This window comes from Choloepus didactylus, chromosome 2, assembly GCF_015220235.1.
Source record: "Choloepus didactylus isolate mChoDid1 chromosome 2, mChoDid1.pri, whole genome shotgun sequence".
Classification (NCBI taxonomy): domain Eukaryota; kingdom Metazoa; phylum Chordata; class Mammalia; order Pilosa; family Megalonychidae; genus Choloepus; species Choloepus didactylus.
This window is the reverse complement of record NC_051308.1, coordinates 33,969,259-33,991,608: the sequence shown is the minus strand read 5'-3', so window position 1 is coordinate 33,991,608 and position 22,350 is coordinate 33,969,259. Positions and strand designations below refer to the sequence as shown.

Here is a 22,350-nt window from a genome sequence, read left to right as displayed (position 1 = left end):
ACTCTTGTTTTGGAGAAGCTAAGAGAGGACAAACACCCCAAGAGCAACTAAGAGTGACATTCTGAAGAGGAGCTGCGGCCTAGGGAGGAACGTCCTGGGAGAAAGCCATTTTGAAACCATAACTTGGAGCAGATGCCAGCCACGTGCCTTCCCAGCTAACAGAGGTTTTCCAGATGCCACTGACCATCCTCCAGTGAAGGTACCCTTTGCTGATGGACACTTTATGGCCTTAAGACTGTAACTGTGTAACCAAATAAACCCCTTTTATAAAAGTCAATCCATTTCTGGTGTTTTGCATCCTGGCAGCATTAGCAAACTAGAACACCGCCCCTGTCACTTACCTGTGTTCCTGCCTCGAGGGATGGGAAAGTGACCTGCTCCAACCTTGCCCACCCTCAGTGCTACATGTGGAAGTTCTGGGTCAATTGAGGAGGTGGAAAACTCTGGGTTCAGACATCCTGATGTCTGAGCTAGAGAGGGAGAACCAGGGTCTCCCTCTTTTCCCACTCTTGGAGGAGGTCCTGAGTGCCCTGCTTCCCAAGAGGCTGAGAAAGAACAGTACTGGGAAGAGCTCAAACCGGGGAAGCAAGTGCTGCAGTTTAAAACAGAGATCTGAAAGGAGGTGAGCAGGACTTTGCGGACAGACAGGTGGAAGTTGAATCCCAGCTCAGCTACCTCCTGGCCGGGGACTGAGAGCAAGTCTTGTGACTTATCAGACACTCACACTTAAAGCAGAGAAACTACTCCCCGCCACCTACCTGATCAACATACCAGGGGCTCAAAAGGGACAATGAGGATAAAGCACCTAGTGCTATGCTTAGCACATAGTAGATGCTCAAAAAATGTGGTTGTCAGTATTGCTAATTTTTACTATTTATTAGAAAGACAAAACTTTGCAAATAACTTCTTTTTTTCACTTCTAAATAAACTTATCAAAATGCAATACTTTGCCACAATATGTTTAATAAATGACTATTAATGAATATTAAAACCAACCAATTAACACTCTTCTTCACAGTTTTTTTAAAGACACACTTCTGACTTCCCTATCTTGCTAGGGAAAGACAAAGAAGGAAACTGAGAAACCTCTTTAAATGTCAGTTGTAATGTTGGCAGTAAACAGCTGTTAAAATTTAATTGCAGCTTTAGAAAAGTCAAAGGGCAGTCTTTTCTGAGGCTAGAAGAAAGGAGAAAAACTCTGGTAATTGAAATGGAAAAATATTTCTGATATAACATTAAAATAATAAAGCAGAATGAACAGCTATATACACAGCACAACCGAAATCAATGAAAACTGCATTTCCACAAAGGAGAGGGCTGGAAGGGAACACGGAAAAAGGAAAACAGCAGCCACACAAGAGTGGGGGACTGTGGTTGGTATGTTTTAACAGCCTTTGCCAGTTACCATGAAAATGGTGAGTCAGAGTTCCGGCTTTTGCTCCACTGGATCCAGGCTGTGAGCTGCATTCAGCTCTGTGATGGGCTCAGCCTGCGTGAGGGGTGGTGAGGTGGCCCAGGCCTCAGCCAGTGGACAGTGGCCCACCAAAGGACAAAAGAAAACGAGCCACAGGCATCTTTCAAAGGTAGGCTTACAGGCGACCTAACAGTTTGTTCTCATTGATTCTTCTGTGTATTTGATCAACTTTTTTGCCTGGAGCATGCATTACTTCCAATATCAGGAGGAAATGCATCCTAGTGACACCATTTTTGGGTGGGCAGGAAGGGTAGGGGTGGCAAACCTGCCTGTCCCACCACTGTCCCTTCTCTCCTTCCCTTAAAGCCCTCTCTCCTGCTTCCTCTTTTTTTTTTTTTATCATCATTTTATTGAGATATATTCACATACCACGCAGTCATACAAAACAAATCGTACATTCGATTGTTCACAGTACCATTACGTAGTTGTACATTCATCACCTAAATCAATCCCTGACACCTTCATTAGCACACACACAAAAATAATAAGAATAATGATTAAAGTGAAAAAGAGCAATTGAAGTAAAAAAGAACACTGGGTACCTTTGTCTGTTTGTTTGTTTGTTTCCTTCCCCTATTTTTCTACTCATCCATCCATAAACTAGACAAAGGGGAGTGTGGTCCTTATGGCTTTCCCAATCCCATTGTCACCCCTCATAAGCTACATTTTTATACAATTGTCTTCGAGATTCATGGGTTCTGGGTTGTAGTTTGATAGTTTCAGGTATCCACCACCAGCTACCCTAATTCTTTAGAACCTAAAAAGGGTTGTCTAAATTGTGTGTAAGAGTGCCCACCAGAGTGACCTCTCGGCTCCTTTTGGAATCTCTCTGCTACTGAAGCTTATTTCATTTCCTTTCACATCCCCCTTTTGGTCAAGAAAATGTTCTCCATCCCACGATGCCAGGTCTACATTCCTCCCCGGGAGTCATATTCCACGTTGCCAGGGAGATTCACTCCCCTGGGTGTCTGATCCCACGTAGGGGGGCATCTCTCCTGCTTCCTCTTGCTCCAGACCAGAGTTCACTGGCTTCCTCTGCAGAAACTCTGCCTCCTGCCAGCTCCCCTGGTAACAGCTTGCACCAAACTTGACCATATAAACACTCTTGCACATAATAGTTCATTTGAATTAGGCAGAGCAGGTGTTATTCTTGGCTCCCTTTAACAGTTTGGGAAACTGAGTCCCAGAGGGAGAGACTTACAATCTCATTTAACTACCATTATTTCATCGCTTCTAAGATGTCCTTTTCATATTTTAATGCCTCTGAAATAGGGTATACTCTACAATCAACAGCCAATCAAACTTTAGTTGGCAGCACTTTATCTTTCTTAGTGCCATGCACATCATTTTAATGTGCATCTTACAATGATGGTATCTTATATTCAATGAAATACGGCAGCAGGTGGCAGAACAAGACTCATCCTGGTCCTCACTTGAAGGGTTAGCGCTTCTCCTGCCACATGACAGGTGACTAACCAGCTCTTTATCACCAAGGACCTCTTTCAGGTGTTCTCTCCACAGCCTCCAAGTTTTGAAGACAAGACCATTTTGTACCAAATGAGCTGAATGTATTAAGTAATAATTACTTTATTTCTCCACTTTTCATTCATTCAAAGACATGTAAAACTGGCTAGTAGAGCTTCCATCTGCATCTCCTCACTGTTAGATAATAAGCAGATGTAATTGCCACCCAAAGCAAAAACTTTGCTTTAATTAGCTTGTGTAGCATTATGAAAGATGAATATATGATTTCCACTGAGTATTCAAAAATAAAGTTCACTGCTACCGTGGAAAACCCTTGGGATCTGACCTCATATGGGGAGCCCTGACCTACAAACAGGAAGGACTGTGTACCCCCCAGCACCAAGGCCCCATCCTCGAGTCCTCCCTCCTCCCAGAGCCCCACCCGCAGGGGCTGCCTGGGTGGCCTGTGCTCTCAGCCTCCTCACACCGCTTTAGAGCTGAACTGAGAAGTCTCTAAGAGACCCCATCTCTGGATCTAGCATCTTGGCTCTTTACAACCAAACAAACCAGCCCAAACAAAGGCCCTGGCGGCGGGTGGTGCTGTACTCACTGCAGGCGGAATATCGCAGTCAGCCAGGAGCAGGATCCCTGGAAACAGAGAACTGGGATTAGCTTCCAACACCTGTACCTTCGGGAGGCAGATGTCATCACCATCTTTGACATTAGGTAACCATTTAACTTCCTGTTCTGTAAAAACTGGGCTTTTGTCCCAAATTTAGCAAGTTGCCCCCTTGTCCCACACATGACAGTGTCTGCATGCTCCCGATCCATTGCAACATGCACCATGTACATGGAAATCTTGAGTAAATACCTCAAGTCTTGGCAATTTGTGGAATTTCACAAGCTCCAGGGTCAAATCACAAAACTTGAACCAAGAGCTGATGAAAGCTCAGGGAAGTTCTAGAGAAACCGATGTGAGCTTGTTTGATCATTTTGAAATGACTGAATGAATGTGGGACAGAAGAAGCAACAAGCCTTTGCATTGGGCAGCCCCCTGGAGTGGGCTTTAGAGAGAAAAGGACAATTGTTGATTTCACTGTCCATCATATCTCAAACTTGAAGCTTCCTAAGCTGGGCTATTACCCAGGTGGGAAAGACAAATATTTGTTCATCATTCCTTCAACAATTACTAAGCACCTACTATCAGGTACGGGGGAACAGAGCCAGATAAGCATCATTCCCACCCACATTTGGCTTATAATCTAGCAGGGGAAACAAACAAGTCAATAATTAACTGTAATACAAAGTTGTAAGTGTGATAACAGAGACAAAGCAGAGACAAGCCCTGGGGAAGCACAGAAGAAGCACAGGGGGTCCCGCAGCTAGCTCTGCCCGTGAGTTAACTGAATGTCATCGAATGCCATGATCCTGGGTCACCCCACTGCCACCTTCCCTGTGGCATTTTCCAAGCTCCAGTGCCTGTGGTGATACAGAGAAGCGATTTCTCCAGCACTTGCCATTCAAGATGCGGAATAGCAAGTTAGTGGCTAAACCAGGAGCACAACTGCCCTGCCCCCCAAATCAATACAGTGGGTTCCCTCCCCGGCCACAGCCAAAATACCTACTAGCTGGTATTCAAAGTCTTGTTGCCCTGAGGAGGAAGATGATGATCTCTGGAATCTGGACTCACTGGAGATATAAAAGGAAAAAAAAGGACAGATAATTCTAAAAAAAAGAAATCTACAAAGCAATGTTCAGTATATTGCTGCCTCTAGAATTCAGGACCAAAGCTACCAGCCTTCAATGTCTCGGACAAAATACCTCTCACCTTGTGAGAAGGGCAATGGGCCATTTCCAGGAATGATGTAAGGCTCACCCTGAGCCTTGTGTGAAAAAATGTGGAGTTGGGGCATCTCCATGCACCTCACCCTCCAACCTCAGCACAGCGACCAGCCTACCTAAAGTGACTTCAGAGTCTTCCTGTTTATATTTCCTACTATCAAATAAAACTTGGAATAAATACTGTGCTTTTCATCAAATCTGAGACACCATGGGTTATAAGGTATACAATTACTTTATGAATGACTAAGAAAGAAAAAATGCTAACAAGAAAACTATGACCACCATTGATAAGATGCGTCCTGATTTCAGAGACGTGAAAATGTACATTTTAATCAAATCCTTCCTTCCGAGAGCCCCATTAAAACACCCTGTGCACTGTGAATTTGAGGTATTTACAATAGGTACATTTTTGCTTTCCTCTCCTTTCCTAGTCATGGCCCCATTATCCTACTACTAATGACATAAAACACAATGAACTTTAACTTCAATGCATTTACAGATACATATCTCATTTGAACTTCCCAGTAACCCTGTGGGGAAGAGAGGGCCAAAGGAAATAAACCCCAATAGTTCTGAGAACTTGACCAAGATCACAAAGCCAGGGAAGTGCCAGGGTCTCTGATTGCCAAGTGCTCTTTTCTATTACAGGGGCTGCTCCTCTTAGGGGTGAATATGCTGTAAATGCATCAGATTTCCCAGAAGGTCCCAGCCCAAAACAGTCTAGGGCTTCAACTAACCAAAGCAAGAGGCCCCACCACCTTAGCCCAAGGCTTTCGTAAACACCCAGAGCTGGGACCATGTGGAGAAAAAAAGGTGTATTTACAGACACTCCTCCCCTTCCTGGTTCAGATCACATTTCACCACCGGCTCAGGCTGTGGAGCAAGAGTGGAGGGGTCTGCCTGGTGAACCCAGGGGAGCCCCCGGCTCGTGCAGCCTGGGCTGCTCTGTGGTTTTCCCCACTCGCTTCCCGTTGCTGCGTCTGACACAAGACCACAGGGTGCGCAGCTGGAGCTCGAGATTCCTGTTGTGCAGATCTATAATGCAATTTCACGCTTCCGGTGAAGTGAACAGAGAGCAGCAGAGCCCAGGACGGAACTGGAAGGACACAAGGTCTGACACGGGAAGCCTGTGCCTTGTCCCAGACTCGCCTGAAGCTAAGTTAGGGCCATCGCCCTGCTCTGAGCCTGAAGGGGGCCGGAACAGCTCAGCCACGGCCCTACCACCCTCCTTAATCTACCTTGCCCCATTCCCAGCCCCAGGCTAATTAACTTCAAAGACTTCACCAGCCCCTGATATCCAGCCACAACCAGGCTAAAGTGTTGGGAGTGGGCCATGGGAAAGCAGCAGACACCCACTTTGCAAGGAAGAGGCCCCACAGCTTATTAAATAGCAATGGGCGGGGCTACTTCCTCCTCACCCCACTCTCTGCCTCCCGGTGGGCAGCCAGGCTGGAAAGAGGCAGGGGCAGGCCCTAAAGCCAATACCAGGCATCACACACACACGCACACACACACAGACACACATATTCTAGGCACCGTGTCTTTTTTACCTGCCTGCTTCTGACACCAGAGCAATGCAGCCATAATCCCAGAATCTTCTTCTAATGATGGAAAACACCAATATTAAAAACTAAAAGTAGAAAAGAAAAAAGGAAATCATACTGGATGGCTTCTAACTAGAAGAGACAGCTGTCTGAGGGGCCAAGCCCACTTGCTTAGAATCATCAGGCCAGAAGGGCCAAGGAGACCATCCAGGCCAAATCCCTCATTTTACATACGAGGCAACTCTGCCCAGAGAGGACATTGAGGGGCCCAAGGCTGATGCTCAGCTCAGCAGCTCCCTTCACCTGGGCCCGTGTCATGACGGCCTGCCAATGCTGACACCAAACTTGCCCTGGAACACTCCTAGCCAAATACATCAGCCCTGCCCTTTGCTTCACTACCAGCAGCCACAACCTACCTCAGCCCTATTTGCTGTCAGCTGCCCCTGAGCAGGAAGGCAAGTCAGCCTCCCATCAGCCCCAGAGACTAGCTGCCTTCTTCCCTTCATGGAGAATTGCATTTTTAGTTATGGTATCAAGGAAGCAGAGCCTCCCCATGCTGAGCCAGAAATGATCAGAGTTTTAATTTGCATTTGGTTCTTGTGTAGGCAAGTCCTGTGGATCAGGACCCAGCGCAGGTGGGCAGCGAGGGGTCCACTGAGGACCTGGAGCTCCGGGCCAGCTCCCTGCAAGCTGGGCGACCTGGGCAGGCACGTGCCAGACCGCAGAATGGGTCGGACTAAAGGTCTCTCTATACCCCTTTTCAGCCCTCAAATCTGTAAATCCTAGAATGTCTCCTCACTCCTCCACGCCTACCTTTGCAGGTTCCCTGACCTGTTCCTACCTCTCTCCCATCTCTAGAAGGGATCCCTTCCTTTGAGATTCAGGGAGGCAGAGACATATTTTCATTGATACTAGCCTATCCCTGCCTGCCCTGGGCAGAAACTGGGGTTTTTAACGTGGGTTTGCTTTCCTGGAGGGAATCCAGGGAGCCTGGACCCCAGAGACACCGAGCTCCTGTGAGATTTTCTCAAGATGAATCAGGAAGTTGATGAAATATTATCAAAGGCAGGTGAGTCATGCTGAGGTAAACACAAAGGCTGCTCAGCCAGCACCTGCCATCCTCTCTCCCAGCTGCTGCTTTCTTGGCATGTGCAGGGCAGGTATTTCCCACACGTCCATGTTTCCCAGGTGGCTCTGGCTCATGTGTGCTCCCTTATCCCATAACTCCCTGCAATAAAAATCTGTTCCCCTCAACCCCCCTTTTGGAGCAATGAAAATGTTCTCAAATTGATTGCAGTGATGAATGCACAGCTCTGTGATTATACCAAGAGCCACTAATCGTACACTTTGGATCGATTGTACGGTGTGTGAATAAAACTGTTTAAAAAGAAAAAAGTCTACCCTCCACCACACACTGTACTGGAGAGTGACTGATCCCCTCTCAGATGTTCCAGCCTTACCCACTTCAGCCTGCCTGGGGGCCCCTGCCCAGTCCTGCCTCTCCTTTAGCCAAACTCTCCCCATACTGAAGGTGCTGGATTTCAGAAACTCAAGGGCTACCTGCTCCATTAATCCCACCGACTCCCGGATCCATCAGTGCACCCCTGCCTTCTCCTCCCTCTCAACCAACACTGGGCAAATATGAGTGTTCTCCACCTACAGTGGTGGGTTGTAGCTCCAATAAATGGGTAATGTGGTGCTTCAAGAGCCTTTTTCCACGAAGGCAGTGTGGGAGGCATGCAGGTTTCCCCATCAGTTCACAAAGGACCAACACTGTAGCAAAGCTAATGCAACACTTTAGACTTAATGCTAGAGACTAGAAATGGGAAGAAAGGAGGGAGAGCTTCCCCCACCCCTTTCACGTGAACATTTTTGGTGCCAGCAAATTCTTCTTCGATTCCCTCTCCTCCTACCACCCGGAGCTGAGACCCTCATGTGCCCTGACCCACCCCACCCTCTCGGCTCCCCACCCAAGCCTGGTGTCCGGCCCAAGCAGTCCATGGGCACCTACTCCCTCTGCCCCCAAAACGTACCCCATTTACTCAGATGGTCTCTGCTACATGTTGGGAGAGGGCAGCAAGAGGGACCGGCCCTCCCACGGGCATTTGTGAAAAGAAGGTGCATCTTAACCCCAATAAATCTCAACTAGCCAATGTTCAATCAGTAAAAGGAAGAAAAATGACATTTTAATCTGGAGAACTTTGTGAACAGGGGGTCTATATTAAAGAAAGCCCACCTGCTGAGGGTCAGCTCTGAAAAGGTAGACAGGCCTTTTCTCCACTTCTGATGTTCTCTCATTCTCTAAAAGCCCCAAGGACCCCAATGGGGAAAAGAGAGTGTTGTTTAAAAGTTGGTAACTGCAACTGCTCTATTTCTAGGCCAGACTCTGCAGTCATGTCTCCCTTCCTGGTGAGACTGACCCTCCCCCAGGGCCTAAAAGACACGATGGGCTGATTACTCCCTAAAAATGATAATAATTAAAGGAACAGCTAAGTGTGTTCTTTACAGACATTGCCTTACATCATCTTCTCCAAAACTCTCTGAGGTGGGAATTATTCTCTCCATTCTACAGACCAGAAAAATGAGGCTCAGAGAAGCTGTATAACACACCAAAGGTCACACAACTGGTAAGAAGCAGAGCTGGGATTTAGACACAGGTATGTATGACTCCTCACCTGAGTTTCCCAGAAGGCCCTGGGCAGGGAAATTACACAAGCAAATAACTGAAGGACACATGACTCAGGAGGGGTCTCACCAGGAAGCAGATGACGTCTATGAGCAGGACGGTGGGGATGCCACCAAAGGTGACCCCCTGGAGCACGGTGCTGTTTTTGGCTGAGTTGTAGCAGTAGGAGTCATTCGGCTGGTCCCCGATGCCCAGCCGCTCCCGGATGGACACTGTCCTGGGGTGCCACAGCTCCAGAAATGCCGAGTCGTTCATTGCATCCGTTCTCCCTGTAGAGCGGGATAGGGCAGATGATCGGGGCCCGAACCCCCCAGCTTTTCCCCAGCCAGCCTTGGCAGAGCCAAGACGGGGAGGGGCTGGTGGGGCACTGGGAGGAATCGGGGGAACTGGCCCCAAACCCCTGCGTGCCTGGCAGTGTCCACAGAGAGTAGCTCCGTTATGGAAGAGTCCCGACACAGCCAGCCAGACTCCCCAGAGAGGGGAACGAGGAGAAAAGGAAGGGCAGGACCCGCCGTGGCTGCCTGCCTAAGAGGTGCTGAAGTTCTTCCAGCCTCAAGAACATAATTCCTATGGGAGCCATTGGAGATCTAGCACAGAGTACAGGCAGGAGCAAGGGGGAAAGGGACATGAAGGCAGGGAAGAGAAATCAGTGGGAGTCAGCAAATGAGGAAGAAGGGAATGAACTTCCAGCTATGCAACACCTGTGGCCCATCTGGATCTCAGACAGGACCTGCTCCCACTCTTCACTGAATGTCAGAGCAGGGACCTCAGGGATGGGCCCCTTTGACACACCTGGAAGCTGAGGCTCAGAAACTCAGTAACTTGCCCCAAGATTACGGAGCTGGTCAGGGCAGAATCGGGTCTCAAAGGCAGCCTCCTGACTCCTGGAGGCCAGTTCTCTTTTTGCTATGTCACATTCCCTCTCCTGTCAATGGATAGAAACACATGTAAGTTCACTGAAAGATGAAAGACAGAGGAAGAGAGAGCCAGAAAGGAGGAGACCTGAGAATGAGAAGGCAGAGGAGAAGGCAAAGAGGGGAGCAGGAAGGGATCTCAGTGCCCCCGGGGGCCCCTGGGTCACTCACTGCAACCCTGGAGCACTTCCCTGGCTCCACCTCTCACCTTCCTCTAGGGGGGAGGCCCAGCACCTCCAAAGCAAGTACCTGCTTTAGGTGGGGTTCTTAACTTCCCTTTCTGAGGCTCCTGGCACTCCTTGTGAAATGAATGGAAACCTCCAGTGTTTGTCTCTAATGTCAAAGGCCTGGGAGTTAGTGCCCAAGTTCTGGCCAGCTTTTCATGCTGTTTGTGGCTATTTATCCCAGGGGACAGTGACTCATTGTGGGGGCACCTCTGCTAGGTCCAGTCTTTCTACCTGTTATGGGAACAAAAATCCTGGAGACAAGAGGTAAAGATACAGACAACCCAAACAGATGTTTAGTCTACTGGTGGTAGTTGGAGGGGAGAGGGTGATTCCCAATTCTGATTCCTGGGAATACTGTACTAGAGACAATCTCACACACACACACACACACACACACACACACACACACACACACACACACACACACACACGAAGAAGAAGGAGGAGGTGGGGAGGAGGAGGAGGAAAACAAACAAACAGACAAACAATAAGTACAGGAAACAGGGTGGTTGGCAAGTTCAAGGCATGGGAGGTTTCGCTAGAAGGTTTTGCCCAGCCTTACACTGCAAGGCCAATACTCCCCTCCTTGCTTCCCACACTTACCAGGGGCGGAAAGGAAGAGGATGAGCCCTGTGGAGAGGTCCTCAGCTGGAGCTGTCTCTGGCGAAGGCAAAGGGAGCCCCGACTGCCTTCCAAGCTGCTGAAGGCCAGGCCTCAGGCCTCCCACTCATTTCCTGCAGGGGTTTTCTGACCAGTGTCAGGGTCACCTGCCTTTGCAGACTCCCCTGAAGGAACACAGATGCCCAGAATCATATCGGAGCCACCCTTCTCCAGTTTAGGGACACTGGCCTCAAACTCTTCAGCACACACCCTATGCACTCAAACCTGCCCAAATGTTTCTGAACTCGAAACACTTACACAGAGCTTCAGGTTCTGCCCAGTGGGCTCCTTCCTGCCCTGGCTCTCTCCCCAAGCCCCAGAACTGGCTCCCCCATCCGTGCTCCTCTGTGCTGCACCCCTCTCTCCCTACCCAGAACCACCTCTCTCCCCTCTTCAGCCTTTCGCCACTCTTCGGTGGCTTGAGGCTCTGCTGGGGCCAGGGGAGTGGTCCTGTCTGTTTACCCTCCTCTCCTGGAAGTGCTGGTGACTGTGGGCTTCACATAAGACCCTAAGTCAAACACCTTATATGGGCCCCCAGGGCTGCTGCCACCAAGGAGGCTTCCCAAGGTCCCCCAAGGGCTAGAACCAGGAAGAAGGAACACAGCAGAATAAACAAGGGAAGTTGAAAAGTGACGTGGAAGGAAAAATCCACCCCATAAATGCCCACAGAGGCAGCACTGTCTCTGGGAAAGGGAGGCTGCTGGGGTGCTGCCGCGGATGCCGTGGCCCTAGCAGATGCTGCCTTATGCTAGAGTTTAGAAGAGCAAAGAGGCCTCGGTGGAAGGAAGGTACCCGCAGCTCTTCCTCCCCCTTCAGCCTGTCACAGTGCCCTAAATCATTCTCCATTTGCTAACAGGCTCCCACAGGCTGTTTTACAAAGTTTGGTAAGAAATCAGTGTGGTCAGCCAGCAAATACTGCCAGCCTGGGATGGAGTCAGACTTGGCCTCAGGGCAACGATGGCCACTCCTCGTCTGAGAGAGAGGCACCCAGGTGAGGGGCCCGAGGTCCCTCTCAGACATTTCAGCTCAGTCACGACTGGTCCCGTTCCTGTCCCTTAGACACGTAATGTCCCAATCCTGCCAAAACTTCCCGGTACCTCCAGATCTCAGTGGGCCAGGCCCTCTGCATCTTCCCAAAGGGATATTCTCTAAGAGGGAGGCTGGAAAGCGTGTCTTGGTGGGGTATTCCCCACCATGGGGCAGGCCACGCCCAGCTGAGCAGGAGGCCCTGGGGGACTCAGCTGGCAGTGCTGTGGAAGGAGCTGGCTCAGCATGCGGCAGACTGGCAGTGCTGGGCAGCAGCCAGACAGGCCAGTAGCACTCTGGCCTCAGGAGCCCTGCCTGGTGGTGGTGTACCCTTGGCAATATTCATTCATCACATTTTTGTTAAATACGTAAATGTGAATGCCTAACATTCATCCATGCCTTCCAGAGAGCTCTCTATTCGTCATCTCCTCAAATTTTCCTGACACCCTGAGGGTAAATGGGAAAGAATTACTGCTGAGGGCCAGGAGCCAGGGTGACCAGCAGGCGACCTCCAGCCTCCAACCAGGTTCAGCCCATGTGTACCTGACAGTTTGATTGTGGCCAGCGGGACAGAGGGCTGAATCCAGCAGCTAATCTCGAAATAAACAAAGGAAACCACCAATGTCAACCTGCTGCCAGCCTGAGTTGGCAGCAAGGAGTCACATGATGCCTCTGGGACAGCATGAGAAGCCCCATGTCTCCCTTCCAGAGATGCAGAACACTGCAGGGAGTGTGCAGACATTGTTGGCTCTTGGAAGAAGGTTCCATACAAATTCAGGGTATTTTATCAGCACCAAATCTGCCAGTTGTGTTACGATGGTAACAAGAATACAAGCATTTCCAGCCCTTCTGCCATAGGAGATAACGCTGAACTTCCAGATGCAGAAGTGTGCAAAGTAAACAGACCTTCTCATCTGTCATCTGTCACCATCGAACAGGGCCCAGGAATCCACGGACATCAACCCTGGAGCACAAGGCAAGGCTAGAGCCTCTGGCTGAAATGGGAGGCAGTGTGGGGCAGGGGTTATGTGAGCAGACTCTGGAGTTAGGATCTTGGCACCACCACTTGCAGTTAAATAACTTATACAAGGTACTTCCTTCTCCATAAAATGGAGGTGATGGTGTTGTTTCTCTTATAAGGCTACTGGGAGGCATATACCTGAGACAATGCTAGTAAGGCATTTAGCCCAGAACCTGGCCCTAGTGAGGGTGCAGAGGTATTTGCTTTTATTTTAATTCACCCCTCCAGGTAATGAGAAACACAAGGACTGGGCCCCTGTTACAGCCCAATGGGCACCCAGGAGAGACCTTCACCCCAGCACTAAACAAACAAGTGGAGGATGTGAAGGGAGACGAAGCCATGGCTTCTGCTTACCTCCACCTTAAAGAAGAAGCAGACTCCAGGGTGTCAGAGGAGTGGAGAAGGAAGACAGTGGCAGGGTGGGGGTGGGGCAGTAGTCATCAGGAGTCCTTTCTCCAGTAAGGAATGGCTTGGAGTCTATCCTTATCCCTGCCCGGTGAGTGTCCATGACCTTGCCAGAGCCAGAGGCTCCAAAAGTCCCCTAAAGACCTCCCATAGTCCCTTGGGCCCACTGGGGTCTGGGGACGGGTGGAGGACTGGAGCTTATACAGTTGAGCACCATTCACTGGCTTAACCTCAAACCCACAATCTAGAAGCTGAACACAGAGCCACAGAGCTTCAGGGCTGGAAGGGAGCTTGGAGGTCATTTGGTCTACCACAGGGTGACCCCCCCTTGGGAACACCACCTGGGGCTGAAAGACCAAGGCCACCCCAGGGTCTCAGGTAGCCAGTCTTATCAGGTACTGGAACCTCAGGGGATTTGGTTTCTTTGCAGAGCTCTCCTCACCCTCCCTCCCCTCCCCCAAGTCCCAAGCCTCCCGCCTCCCGCCTCCACCTGGGCTGCAAGGAGTCACTGAGGCACAGCCCCACGGTGGTGTTTGTCTCCCAGAGGCAGAGAACTCCTGATTCTTTCCCAGGCCTGCCCCTCAGATAATCCAAGAAAGAAAAGTCTGGTGGCTGAGCTCTGGTTAGGTTGGGAGGTCCGACTCCCGCGGACAAATCTTCCCCCAAAAGGGGTGGGGAAGAGGGAGGGATCCGGCGTGAAGGCGAAAAGCTGGAGACTCGGAGAGGGACATCCGGAAAAGCTAACAGGAAATCCCAAGGAGCGCGGGACTGAGAAAGGGGAAGCGGGGTCCGCGGAGCCCCCGGACAGTCCCTTTCCTCCCACCTCCCACCCCTCGTAGTCACCCCTGTTTGGCCGGACAGCCGAATTACGCAACCGGATGCTTGACGTGGCGCCCCGGTGTAGACCCCCTGGTCCTGCACGTCCCAGGAAAAGTGGAGCGCGACATTCCCCCTCCTCAACGCCCCCTTCCCGCCTTACCTGCCGCGGGCCGATGGCGGCAGCGGCGTCTCGCTGGCGCGGCGCAGGGGAGTGGTCCGGCCCCACCTGGCCGGGCGGGGCAGCGTCCCGACCACTTAAAAGTTGCAAAGTGAAACTCTGGCGCCTCCTGCGCGTGCGCAGAGCTCTATCCACTGCTTGCCCAATTTGGAGCCTTCATCCGCGCTGGCGCCCGCCCCGACGCAGCAAACTGCACCCGGGCTATGCGCCCCTGCGCCCCAGCCGGCCGATCTCCTTCCCAGCCATCTGAAGGTCCCGGCACGGCTAGCTTGAGTCCAGTCTCACTAACCCCCGGCCGGTCCCCATTCCCTGGACAGGTCGAGGAGAGCAAACCCCGGCCAAGCGCAGGGTGGTCGCGGCTGGGACGCGCGCGTTGAGAGATCATCTGCAAGTGTTTGTCATCGCCCCTGTGTTGAATTGACTCCTTGACGAGTTCATAGGCCTGCCCAAGGGAGTGGAAGCGTAGGGGAGGGAGGTGGTGGAGCGAAAGCAGAGTTCGGCCTGCACCGTGGCCCGAGGCAGTACGCGGCCACCCGCAGAGTGAATGGCCCCAGCCGGTGCTTCGGGCTGGGACTGTGACACCCCCTAAGGTCCTCTGTTGGTGCGCCCCAGCGGCTCCCTGGGGCCAAACCTGGTACTGCTCGCGCTGGAGCTGCCACGCGCCACCGCGGACACCCTCTCTGGCCCAGCTCACTGAGCGTGACGTTTCTCACAGGCTGGCTACCCAGGTGTTTCCTATGAGTGAGTCGCCCCTGCAACTGGCGCTGGGGTGTGCACTGAGTAGGAAGCAGGACCGGGTTCAGTCAGGACCGCACACCCTGTGAAGAGAGCTCCGTGGCGGGCCGCTGCAAACTGCCCCACCTTGGCAGGTCTCAGTTTGCCCATCTGTGAAATGAAGGAGTTGGACCAAACCTGCCTCTCAGGTCCTTCCTAGTACTAAAAATATGTAAAATTCAGAACAGCTCCTCATTCCACACATGTACAACTTCCCAGGTTCTCTGACCTGGCTCTCACCTGTCTTACATTTTGTCTATTACAATGATTAAATAATAATAATAATCTTGTCTCTCTGTCCCTGGTTCTAGAACCAGCCTGTGGCTCCCTGGGGGTCTCCTCCTGCCTCTTTTGACAGTTCTTTTCTGTCCCATCTGGCTTCCTCCTCTCCCTGCAAGTTGCCAACCATTAGCTATTGCCCACAGTTTGCCCTCTGCCCCCTGTGCTCTGCCCTTGTCCCTCTGTCCACCATTGCTGGCCATCTCTCCTCTCCTGCTGTTGTGCTGCCAAGTTTCCCACACCTGACCTCCTGCCAGGCCCTCCCCTGGGAGGCAGGTTCCTGGGTGTGGGCTTCCCCTGGCTCCTCAGATGACTGTCCACTCTTCCTCCCATGCCTCTACCCCGTGTGCCCACCCCTTGTCCTCATCCTTTCCCTGCCGCAAATAATGGTGCCACTATCTGCATGGTCTGTGCTGTGGGGTCCATGGAAGTGCACGGTTCTGACATCCAATGATTAGAAGGGTGGAGCCATTGACCAAAAAAAGGAGAAAAGTTGGGATCCTTGATTTCAGAGAGGGAAGGGATTTCTAAATATCACCTTCAGTAGGTTATGTTTATTTCAAAATCAGGAGAAGTCTAAGGTGGATCAGAATGTAAATGTAAGTTGAGATAACCACATTGCTTATTGTCAGGCAAGGTGTGGTGAGCTTGTGAAAATACTTTCCTTAACACCCCCTCACACACACACCTCAGTGAAAGTATGTGAGTTAGGTTGTCTCTATTTGATAGGAAAGGAAATGGAGGCTTAGAGATTAGTGAATTGACAACTTGTAAGAGCTGGCCTGACTGGGAAGGAACACACAATGTCTGTGCCCCAGGCTAGGATCCTGAATCCATGTCATGGCTTCCTAAAAGCACCTGTATTCTTGGCATTCTAAAATGTTATATTCAACCTTTTGGACATTGCCTCCTCTGCCTGCCCCAAAATCTAAAGTAATGACCCACATAGTACTGATGACGATACTGATCACAGAATTTCTAAAAATTTTGATGCAGGTAGAATTAAAATAAAGCCCACTTGACCTGACTCCCAGGGGTGTAAATCTTCCTGGCAATGCAGGATATCACTCCCAGGGATGAATCTGGACCCAGCGTCATGGAATTGAGAGTATCTTCTTGACCAAAAGGGGGATGCTAAATGAAACGAAATAAAGCTTCAGTGGCTGAGATTCCAAATGGAGTTGAGATGTCACTCTGGTGAACATTCTTATGCACTATATCCTAACACCTCTTAGGTTTTTAATGTATTGGAATAGCTAGAAGTAAATACCCGAAACTATCAAAATCCAACCCAGTAGCCTTGACTCTTGAAGATGATTGTATAACAATGTAGCTTACAAGGGGTGACAGACAGTGTGATTGTGAAAACCTTGTGGATCGCACTCCCTTTATCTAGTGTATAGATAGATAAATAGAAAAATGGGGACAAAATCTGAATGAAAAATAGGGTGGAATGGGGGGGTGATTTGGGTGTTCTTTTTTACTTTTATTTTTATTCTTATTCTAATTCTTTCTGATGTAAGGAAAATTCAAAAATAGATTGTGGTAATGAATACATGACTATATGATCCTACTGTGAGCAGTTGATTGTACACCATGGATGACTGTATGGTATGTGAATATATTTCAATAAAACTGAATTTAATTAAAAAAACAAACAAATAAATAAAGCCCACTTGCTGTGTCCAGAAAGGCAACATATCATTAACAATGGCTGGATTCTGATAGGATTGGCACCACAGATACTAGAATATGAATGCATTTTGATCCTAGTTTCCACTATTACTTAACCAAGACCTTGGCACAATCATTTTCAGTTCTTTCCTTAGTTTTCCAATCAAATTCAAATATTCCATGTAGAACTTTCTGTTAAATCCTCACAATTTGCAGGGTTCTGGTAAAAAGCAGAAATGCACAATGACAAAGCATCATTGTTTTATTTGTTTCTTGCAAAGTGCCCTTATTATCTGTTAGGGATGCACAACACATGCTTGACTCCAGATCTTAAGCCCAGAGGACTGGATCTCCCCACCACCATCACCCCCAGACCACAGGGACTCAGCCTAGGTTGAGTGACAGGACAGGCAAACAATGATGAGTTGGGTTCTCTGCCTTAATTTACAGTTTCTACAAATGTAAGTGCTTAGGAAAGAGTGCGGTGAAAATATGAAACACAGAGAAGACTGGTCAGGTGATACCCACTGGCCAGAGTCTTGTCCTTGGGAAACAAAAATTAGGAAGGGACCTGACTGGTCAGAAGAAGCAAACCCACAGGTCCTATCAGAGTCTTGGTGAGCCTCTTCTTCTGGTGGACCTAACGGAGCTTAGCAGAGAGCACAAAACTTTTACCCATCAGCTATCCAGTAATCCCCATCTCTCCTCAGGCCCTGGAACAGTTCTGAGGCACACAAAGCCAAGTCCCTCGGAGGCTACTCTGGGCGCCTACGGCTCCAGCCTCCTCGGCACAGGAGCCCCGTCTGAGGCACAGCTGCACTTCTGCACCCGCATGTTGGGCAGGCTCACCACCTGGGGCCTGGTTCTGTCTCCCTCCTTGGTGGTGACAATCAAGGGCAGCGAGGCTGTCTCCGAGGCGATGCACTGCCGCGGCCCCAGAAACGGCCACTTGAAGGGCAGGGACTCCTGGGGCTGCTGGCAGGTGCCCACACACTCATAGGCCAGGAAGCCCGGGGGCTCCAGGACCCAGTTCTGGGCCCACTTCATGCCCTGCAGGTCGATGTACATCTCCTGGCGGCAGCAGCGGGTGCCCTCGATCTCAGGCACCTCACGGTCACAATCGCCCTGGGCTCTGTGGGGGCAAGGAGAGGCAGGGTCAGAGGTCAGCTGGGAGGGTGCAGGTGAGGAGGCCCAGGGGGGCTTAGCGGGGCATCTGGAAGGAACACTTATGATCCATCTCTCAGGATGTTCCAAAAGCTGGATATGTGTGATAAAGGATGAATGAATAAATATACCCAAAACATAACTAACTGATCTTTACTGAGGGTCTCCTAAGAGATGAGGTAGGAATTTTATATATGTTGTCTAGTCATCATAATCACAGCAATCTGAGAAGGTGCCCGTTTTCAAAATAAGGTTGACCGACCCCCGACCCCCAATTCTCTTGTAAATTCCACGCACCAGTTGTGACCAGCACCTACCCGTAGTCTTTCAGGTCCAGGGTGTGCAGCTCCAGCTGAGGCTCCCGCTGCCCGCCCGACGCCGCCTGGGAGGCGAAGCGCACCAGCCGGTGGGCGCTGGAGGCCGGCGGGCCCAGCTGCTCCCTCTGCACCGAGACCTGCAGCAGCAGCGGCTGCGTGGGGCGGCCCAGCTGCTGCCAGAAGTTCACCGCCTCGGTCACGTCGAAGGCCTTCCAGCCACTCTCGTGGATGGACACCAGCCTAGGACCAGAGACAGAGGCCCGCGGTGAGGGGCGGGACCGGGCACCGACTCGCATGGGCCGCGCATGGGTCTCCCTTCTAGGCTGGCGCATCAGTCCCCGCCCCACCTTCCTCCCTCCCTCCCCCCGCCCCCTCCCCACCGCCGCAGTCCCGGGCCGGGCCCAAGCAGCTCTTAAGCTCCTCCCCCCACCGCGCCCGCGGCCTCCCCACCTGGAGTCCACCAGCGAGGTGCGGTTGGAGCCGTCGTCGCGGACGCGCAGCCACTCGACGGTGACCCGGGCCCGGGAGCTGCGCGGGAAGAGCCGCTCGTGCCTGCGGAGCGCGGCCTTCGGGACCGGCTCCTGGAAGAGCCGCAGCACGGCCTGCACCAGCTCAGTGTGGGGCGGCAGCCGCTGCTCCATGCCGAAGAGCAGCAGGTGCGTGGAGGCCTCGGACGCCAGGAACCTGCCGGCCACCTCTGGGGACACGAGCAGGGTCAGCAGGGCCTCTCCGGGCACCAGGGGAGCTCTGAGGGTAGCCGGACCCAGAGCCAGTGAACAGGATTTCCCCACATATCCACAGGGAAAATTTGACGGCTGGAAAACTGGCAGGCCAAGAAAGAGAGCACTCTCCATCCCCACCCCCAGGTCCCCCAAATCTTCCTGGAGGCCCAGTCTCCTGAAACAACTGTATGGGATTGGAGGCTTGTTTACTACCAATCTCCATCCTGAGTTGGGGGCAGCTCTGGGACCCTAAGCAAATGCCTAGGGCTCCTATTTTACCTGACCGGAAAAGCAACCTTCTTTTGGCAGAGGGAGCAGGCCTAAAATGGGAGCTTGAGGGGAAATGGAAATCTCTAGTCTCCGGCTGAGCCTCGCTTTCCCTAGTAGGATCTTGTAGAAATTGCCGTAAATTACTTTCAATTCCTTCCATGCAGTTGCTTAGTGACATGTCCCCCAAAGGATGAAGAGGAGCCGTGGAACTAGAAACAACTTTTGCTGGGCTTACCTTAGTAAGCCCGAGCTAAATGGTGGGGACATGTGCAGCACCCTCCTCAGGGGCACCAGGCAATGTGTCCCTAACACTGGAGGCTCCAGCTTGGCAGCATGATCGCCTGACTGGTCAGCCCCATTGCCACCTGCAGTTACCTCTGCCAGGTGCTGGGAACCAGCATCCTTGTCTCCCCAGGCACCTGGCCTAGCTGGAGAGCAGAATGGGTGTGAGTCCAGCTCTGGGCGCTGAGGCAGTGAGCCCCAGCCCCAGGGCGGTGACAGGCTGCAATAGGATTCCGGCCAGGTCACAACCTTGACAGGCTGTTTTTCAAACAATGAACTTTAAAATTAACTCTGGGAGGTTACTCAGAGCTGATTTAACCTCATTTCCAGAGAGGCAGACAGGCTCAGAGATGGTCAGTGACTTATCCAAGGTAACACAACAAACATCAAAGCTGAGCACTGAGTCCAGGGGTCCTTTCTCTCTATAGCACACCCTTTGCTGAGGTCACTCCTTCTTTGTCCTTGCTAGTCCATTATCCCTCCTCAATCCTCCACTTTTCCGCTTTGCTGCCCCACCCCCTGGATATCTATTTTTGCCTTGGCTTTGCCAGTGGGTCCAGCCTGACACACCTGAGCCTGAGGGGTAAGGCCCTCCGTGCCCAGCCAGGGCCAGGGACCAAGGCCGAGCCATCCTCACAGGGCCAGGGTCCCTCCTCACTGCCCCCTTGGGCCTGGGACCCCCAGACGGCCTCCTCGCAGAGCCCCAGCCAGGGTCCCTTTGACACCACCAGAGCCAGCATGACCAGTCTCAGCCCCCCACCCCCACCCCAGGACCAGGGTGCAGCAGGGAGAGAGGCCTCACCTCGGAATTTCTGGCTGAACCTCTTCCCACGGGAGTGGGCCCCGTGGCTGTGCTGCAGCAGGGCCACGTACTGGGCCCTCACGTGGGCAGGGATGACCAGCTCCTCCACCTCGGCCTTGTCCAGCATGGGCACGTCACTGAGCTGCAGCTGCTGCAGGAGGCTGCCCAGGATCTGCTCCTGGGTCAAGGCCACCCCGGGGCCAGCCAGGGGCAGCGCCCAGAGGGCCCAGCAGAGCCACAGGGGCCGCATGCTGCTGTCCAGGAGCAAGGAGCTGCAGAGTCGGCTGGGTGCCCTGAGGAGGCTCCAGGGAGGGGCTTCTGGTCCAGCTGGGTGTGCTGAGAGCCAAGGCTGAGCCATCTTTATAGGCGCCCTGGGCCCGGCCTGCAGGGGGTGGGCGGGCGGAGGGGGAGGTCACACCCCTCGGACCTCCTGGGAGCTCAGCAGCCAGACAGGCCCGGGAGCCACGAGGAGGGGGCTGTCTAGGAAGGGCACAAAGGGCTGTCTGGACACCACCCGGGCCTGGACCACTGGCTGCTGCTGCTTGGCTGCTCAGCAGTGGTCATGAGCCTCTGCTTTGGCTTGGGGCACCTGACCAGTTAAATTTAAAAGCTGATTTACTATAGAAGAGGTGAAACAGAGGGTTCGCCCCCTTCACCCTCACCTCCCCATAGTTGCAGAGCTGACTGGAGTTCCGGGTGGGTACCCAGAGTCCTGTTCCGTGCTGGAACCGAGCCCTCGGCAGGGTCAGGCACTGCCCGGTCAACACCCAGCCTCTCTGACCAAGGAACAATCCTGCTCTCAGGGATGGGTGTCTGGGGTCCAGTGCACAAAGGCTCCTGGGGGCTTGCCCCCCCCCCCCAAGAGCCTGATCAGGTGATCCACGGCTGGGAACCCAGAGTTTCCGTTGTTCTGGGGTGATCTTTTTAGGCAAGAGCCCGGGAGCATTTAATACCAATGGGGTTTTACCAGATAAGGGCTTCATCCTCCCCCTCTTCTGAGCTGTTCATAGATTCAGATTTTAGTGGTGAAAGAACCATGCAGTCCACCCCTCCCCCAATTTTTGAGCCAAGAAAACAGGCTCAGAGAGGTGGCTACTTTCCAAGCTCATAGAGTTGAGGATGGATACCTGTATAAAATCAGGTCTTCCAATTCCCCACCCTCAAATGTTCCCAGCAGAGTCCTGCCTGGGCCCCGTGAAGTGAGCTGGGAGCGTCCATCTGGGTGGTGCAGGAGAGAGGGGCAGACCCCCCCGACTCCTGAGGCATCCTCAAGACACAGGACTCCTTTCCTGAATTGTGGATTTCAGGCTGGTTGAAGAGTTTTGCTGGAGAAATAAAATAATTGGGCAGACAGCCAGGTGCAGGGTTGCCAGATAAAATAAGAGGATGCAATATCTGGGGCCTACTTACACTTAAAACTTATTCGTTGTTTATCCAAAATTCAAATTTAGTTGGGTGTTCTATAATTTTCTTTGCTAAATCTGGCAACCCTAGCCAGGGTCCAAAAGAAGAAAGCGAATGTGGATTGGGAGGCTTTTACAATGGGCTGGTAGTTGTCAGGCGAGAAGGCAGTTTGCACCCTTTGTCATGCAGAGGAAGGAACTAGCTTCCTCCCACCCCCCACCACCCAGGGATCTGGGGGACAGTCTAGCCCCAGTGACTGGCAGGGTCAGGTTGGGCCAGTCAGAGATGGTAGAGTGGCCCCAGAGCCAGATCTTCTGGCATGGGGGAATGAGAGGGGCCAAGACCCCTAACAGAGGCCCACTGGGACTTGGTGTCGTGGAGTGTGAGAGGCAAACAGAGCCC

General features: G+C 51.9%; 2 protein-coding genes across 7 annotated transcripts in view; both read right to left on the bottom strand.

Moving 5' to 3' along the window:
* TMEM63A (transmembrane protein 63A) overlaps positions 1-14,721 on the bottom strand; it is a 37,048-nt gene extending 22,327 nt beyond the window's left edge. Inside the window, exons 1-6 of one of the 5 annotated variants that reach the window (XM_037822840.1) lie at positions 14,243-14,721; positions 10,755-10,936; positions 9,080-9,279; positions 6,331-6,410; positions 4,560-4,627; positions 3,549-3,586 (exon numbers count right to left, since the gene is read on the bottom strand). In XM_037822840.1, the coding sequence (XP_037678768.1) occupies positions 3,549-3,586; positions 4,560-4,627; positions 6,331-6,410; positions 9,080-9,265 (372 nt within the window). In that variant the 5' untranslated portion in view covers positions 9,266-9,279; positions 10,755-10,936; positions 14,243-14,721. Of the gene's footprint in view, positions 1-3,548; positions 3,587-4,559; positions 4,628-6,330; positions 6,411-9,079; positions 9,280-9,418; positions 10,499-10,754; positions 10,937-13,212; positions 13,236-14,242 lie in introns of those variants that run through there. The other 4 variants (XM_037822861.1, XM_037822868.1, XM_037822848.1 and 1 more) reach the window with 4 other exon arrangements.
* A 2,268-nt stretch (positions 14,722-16,989) lies between these two features.
* LOC119524173 (left-right determination factor 2) lies at positions 16,990-20,794 on the bottom strand. Of its 2 annotated transcripts, XM_037822820.1 has the most exons (5): positions 20,545-20,794; positions 19,137-19,165; positions 18,919-19,034; positions 18,469-18,708; positions 16,990-18,119 (listed from the first exon to the last, which is right to left on the bottom strand). In XM_037822820.1, the coding sequence occupies exons 1-5, from the start codon at positions 20,792-20,794 to the stop codon at positions 17,756-17,758; spliced, it is 999 nt and encodes a 332-aa protein (XP_037678748.1). In that variant the 3' UTR covers positions 16,990-17,755. The 2 variants fall into 2 exon arrangements, with proteins under 2 accessions (XP_037678748.1, XP_037678746.1); XM_037822818.1 differs by having other exon boundaries at positions 18,919-19,165.
* Between the last annotated feature and the right edge of the window lie 1,556 nt (positions 20,795-22,350).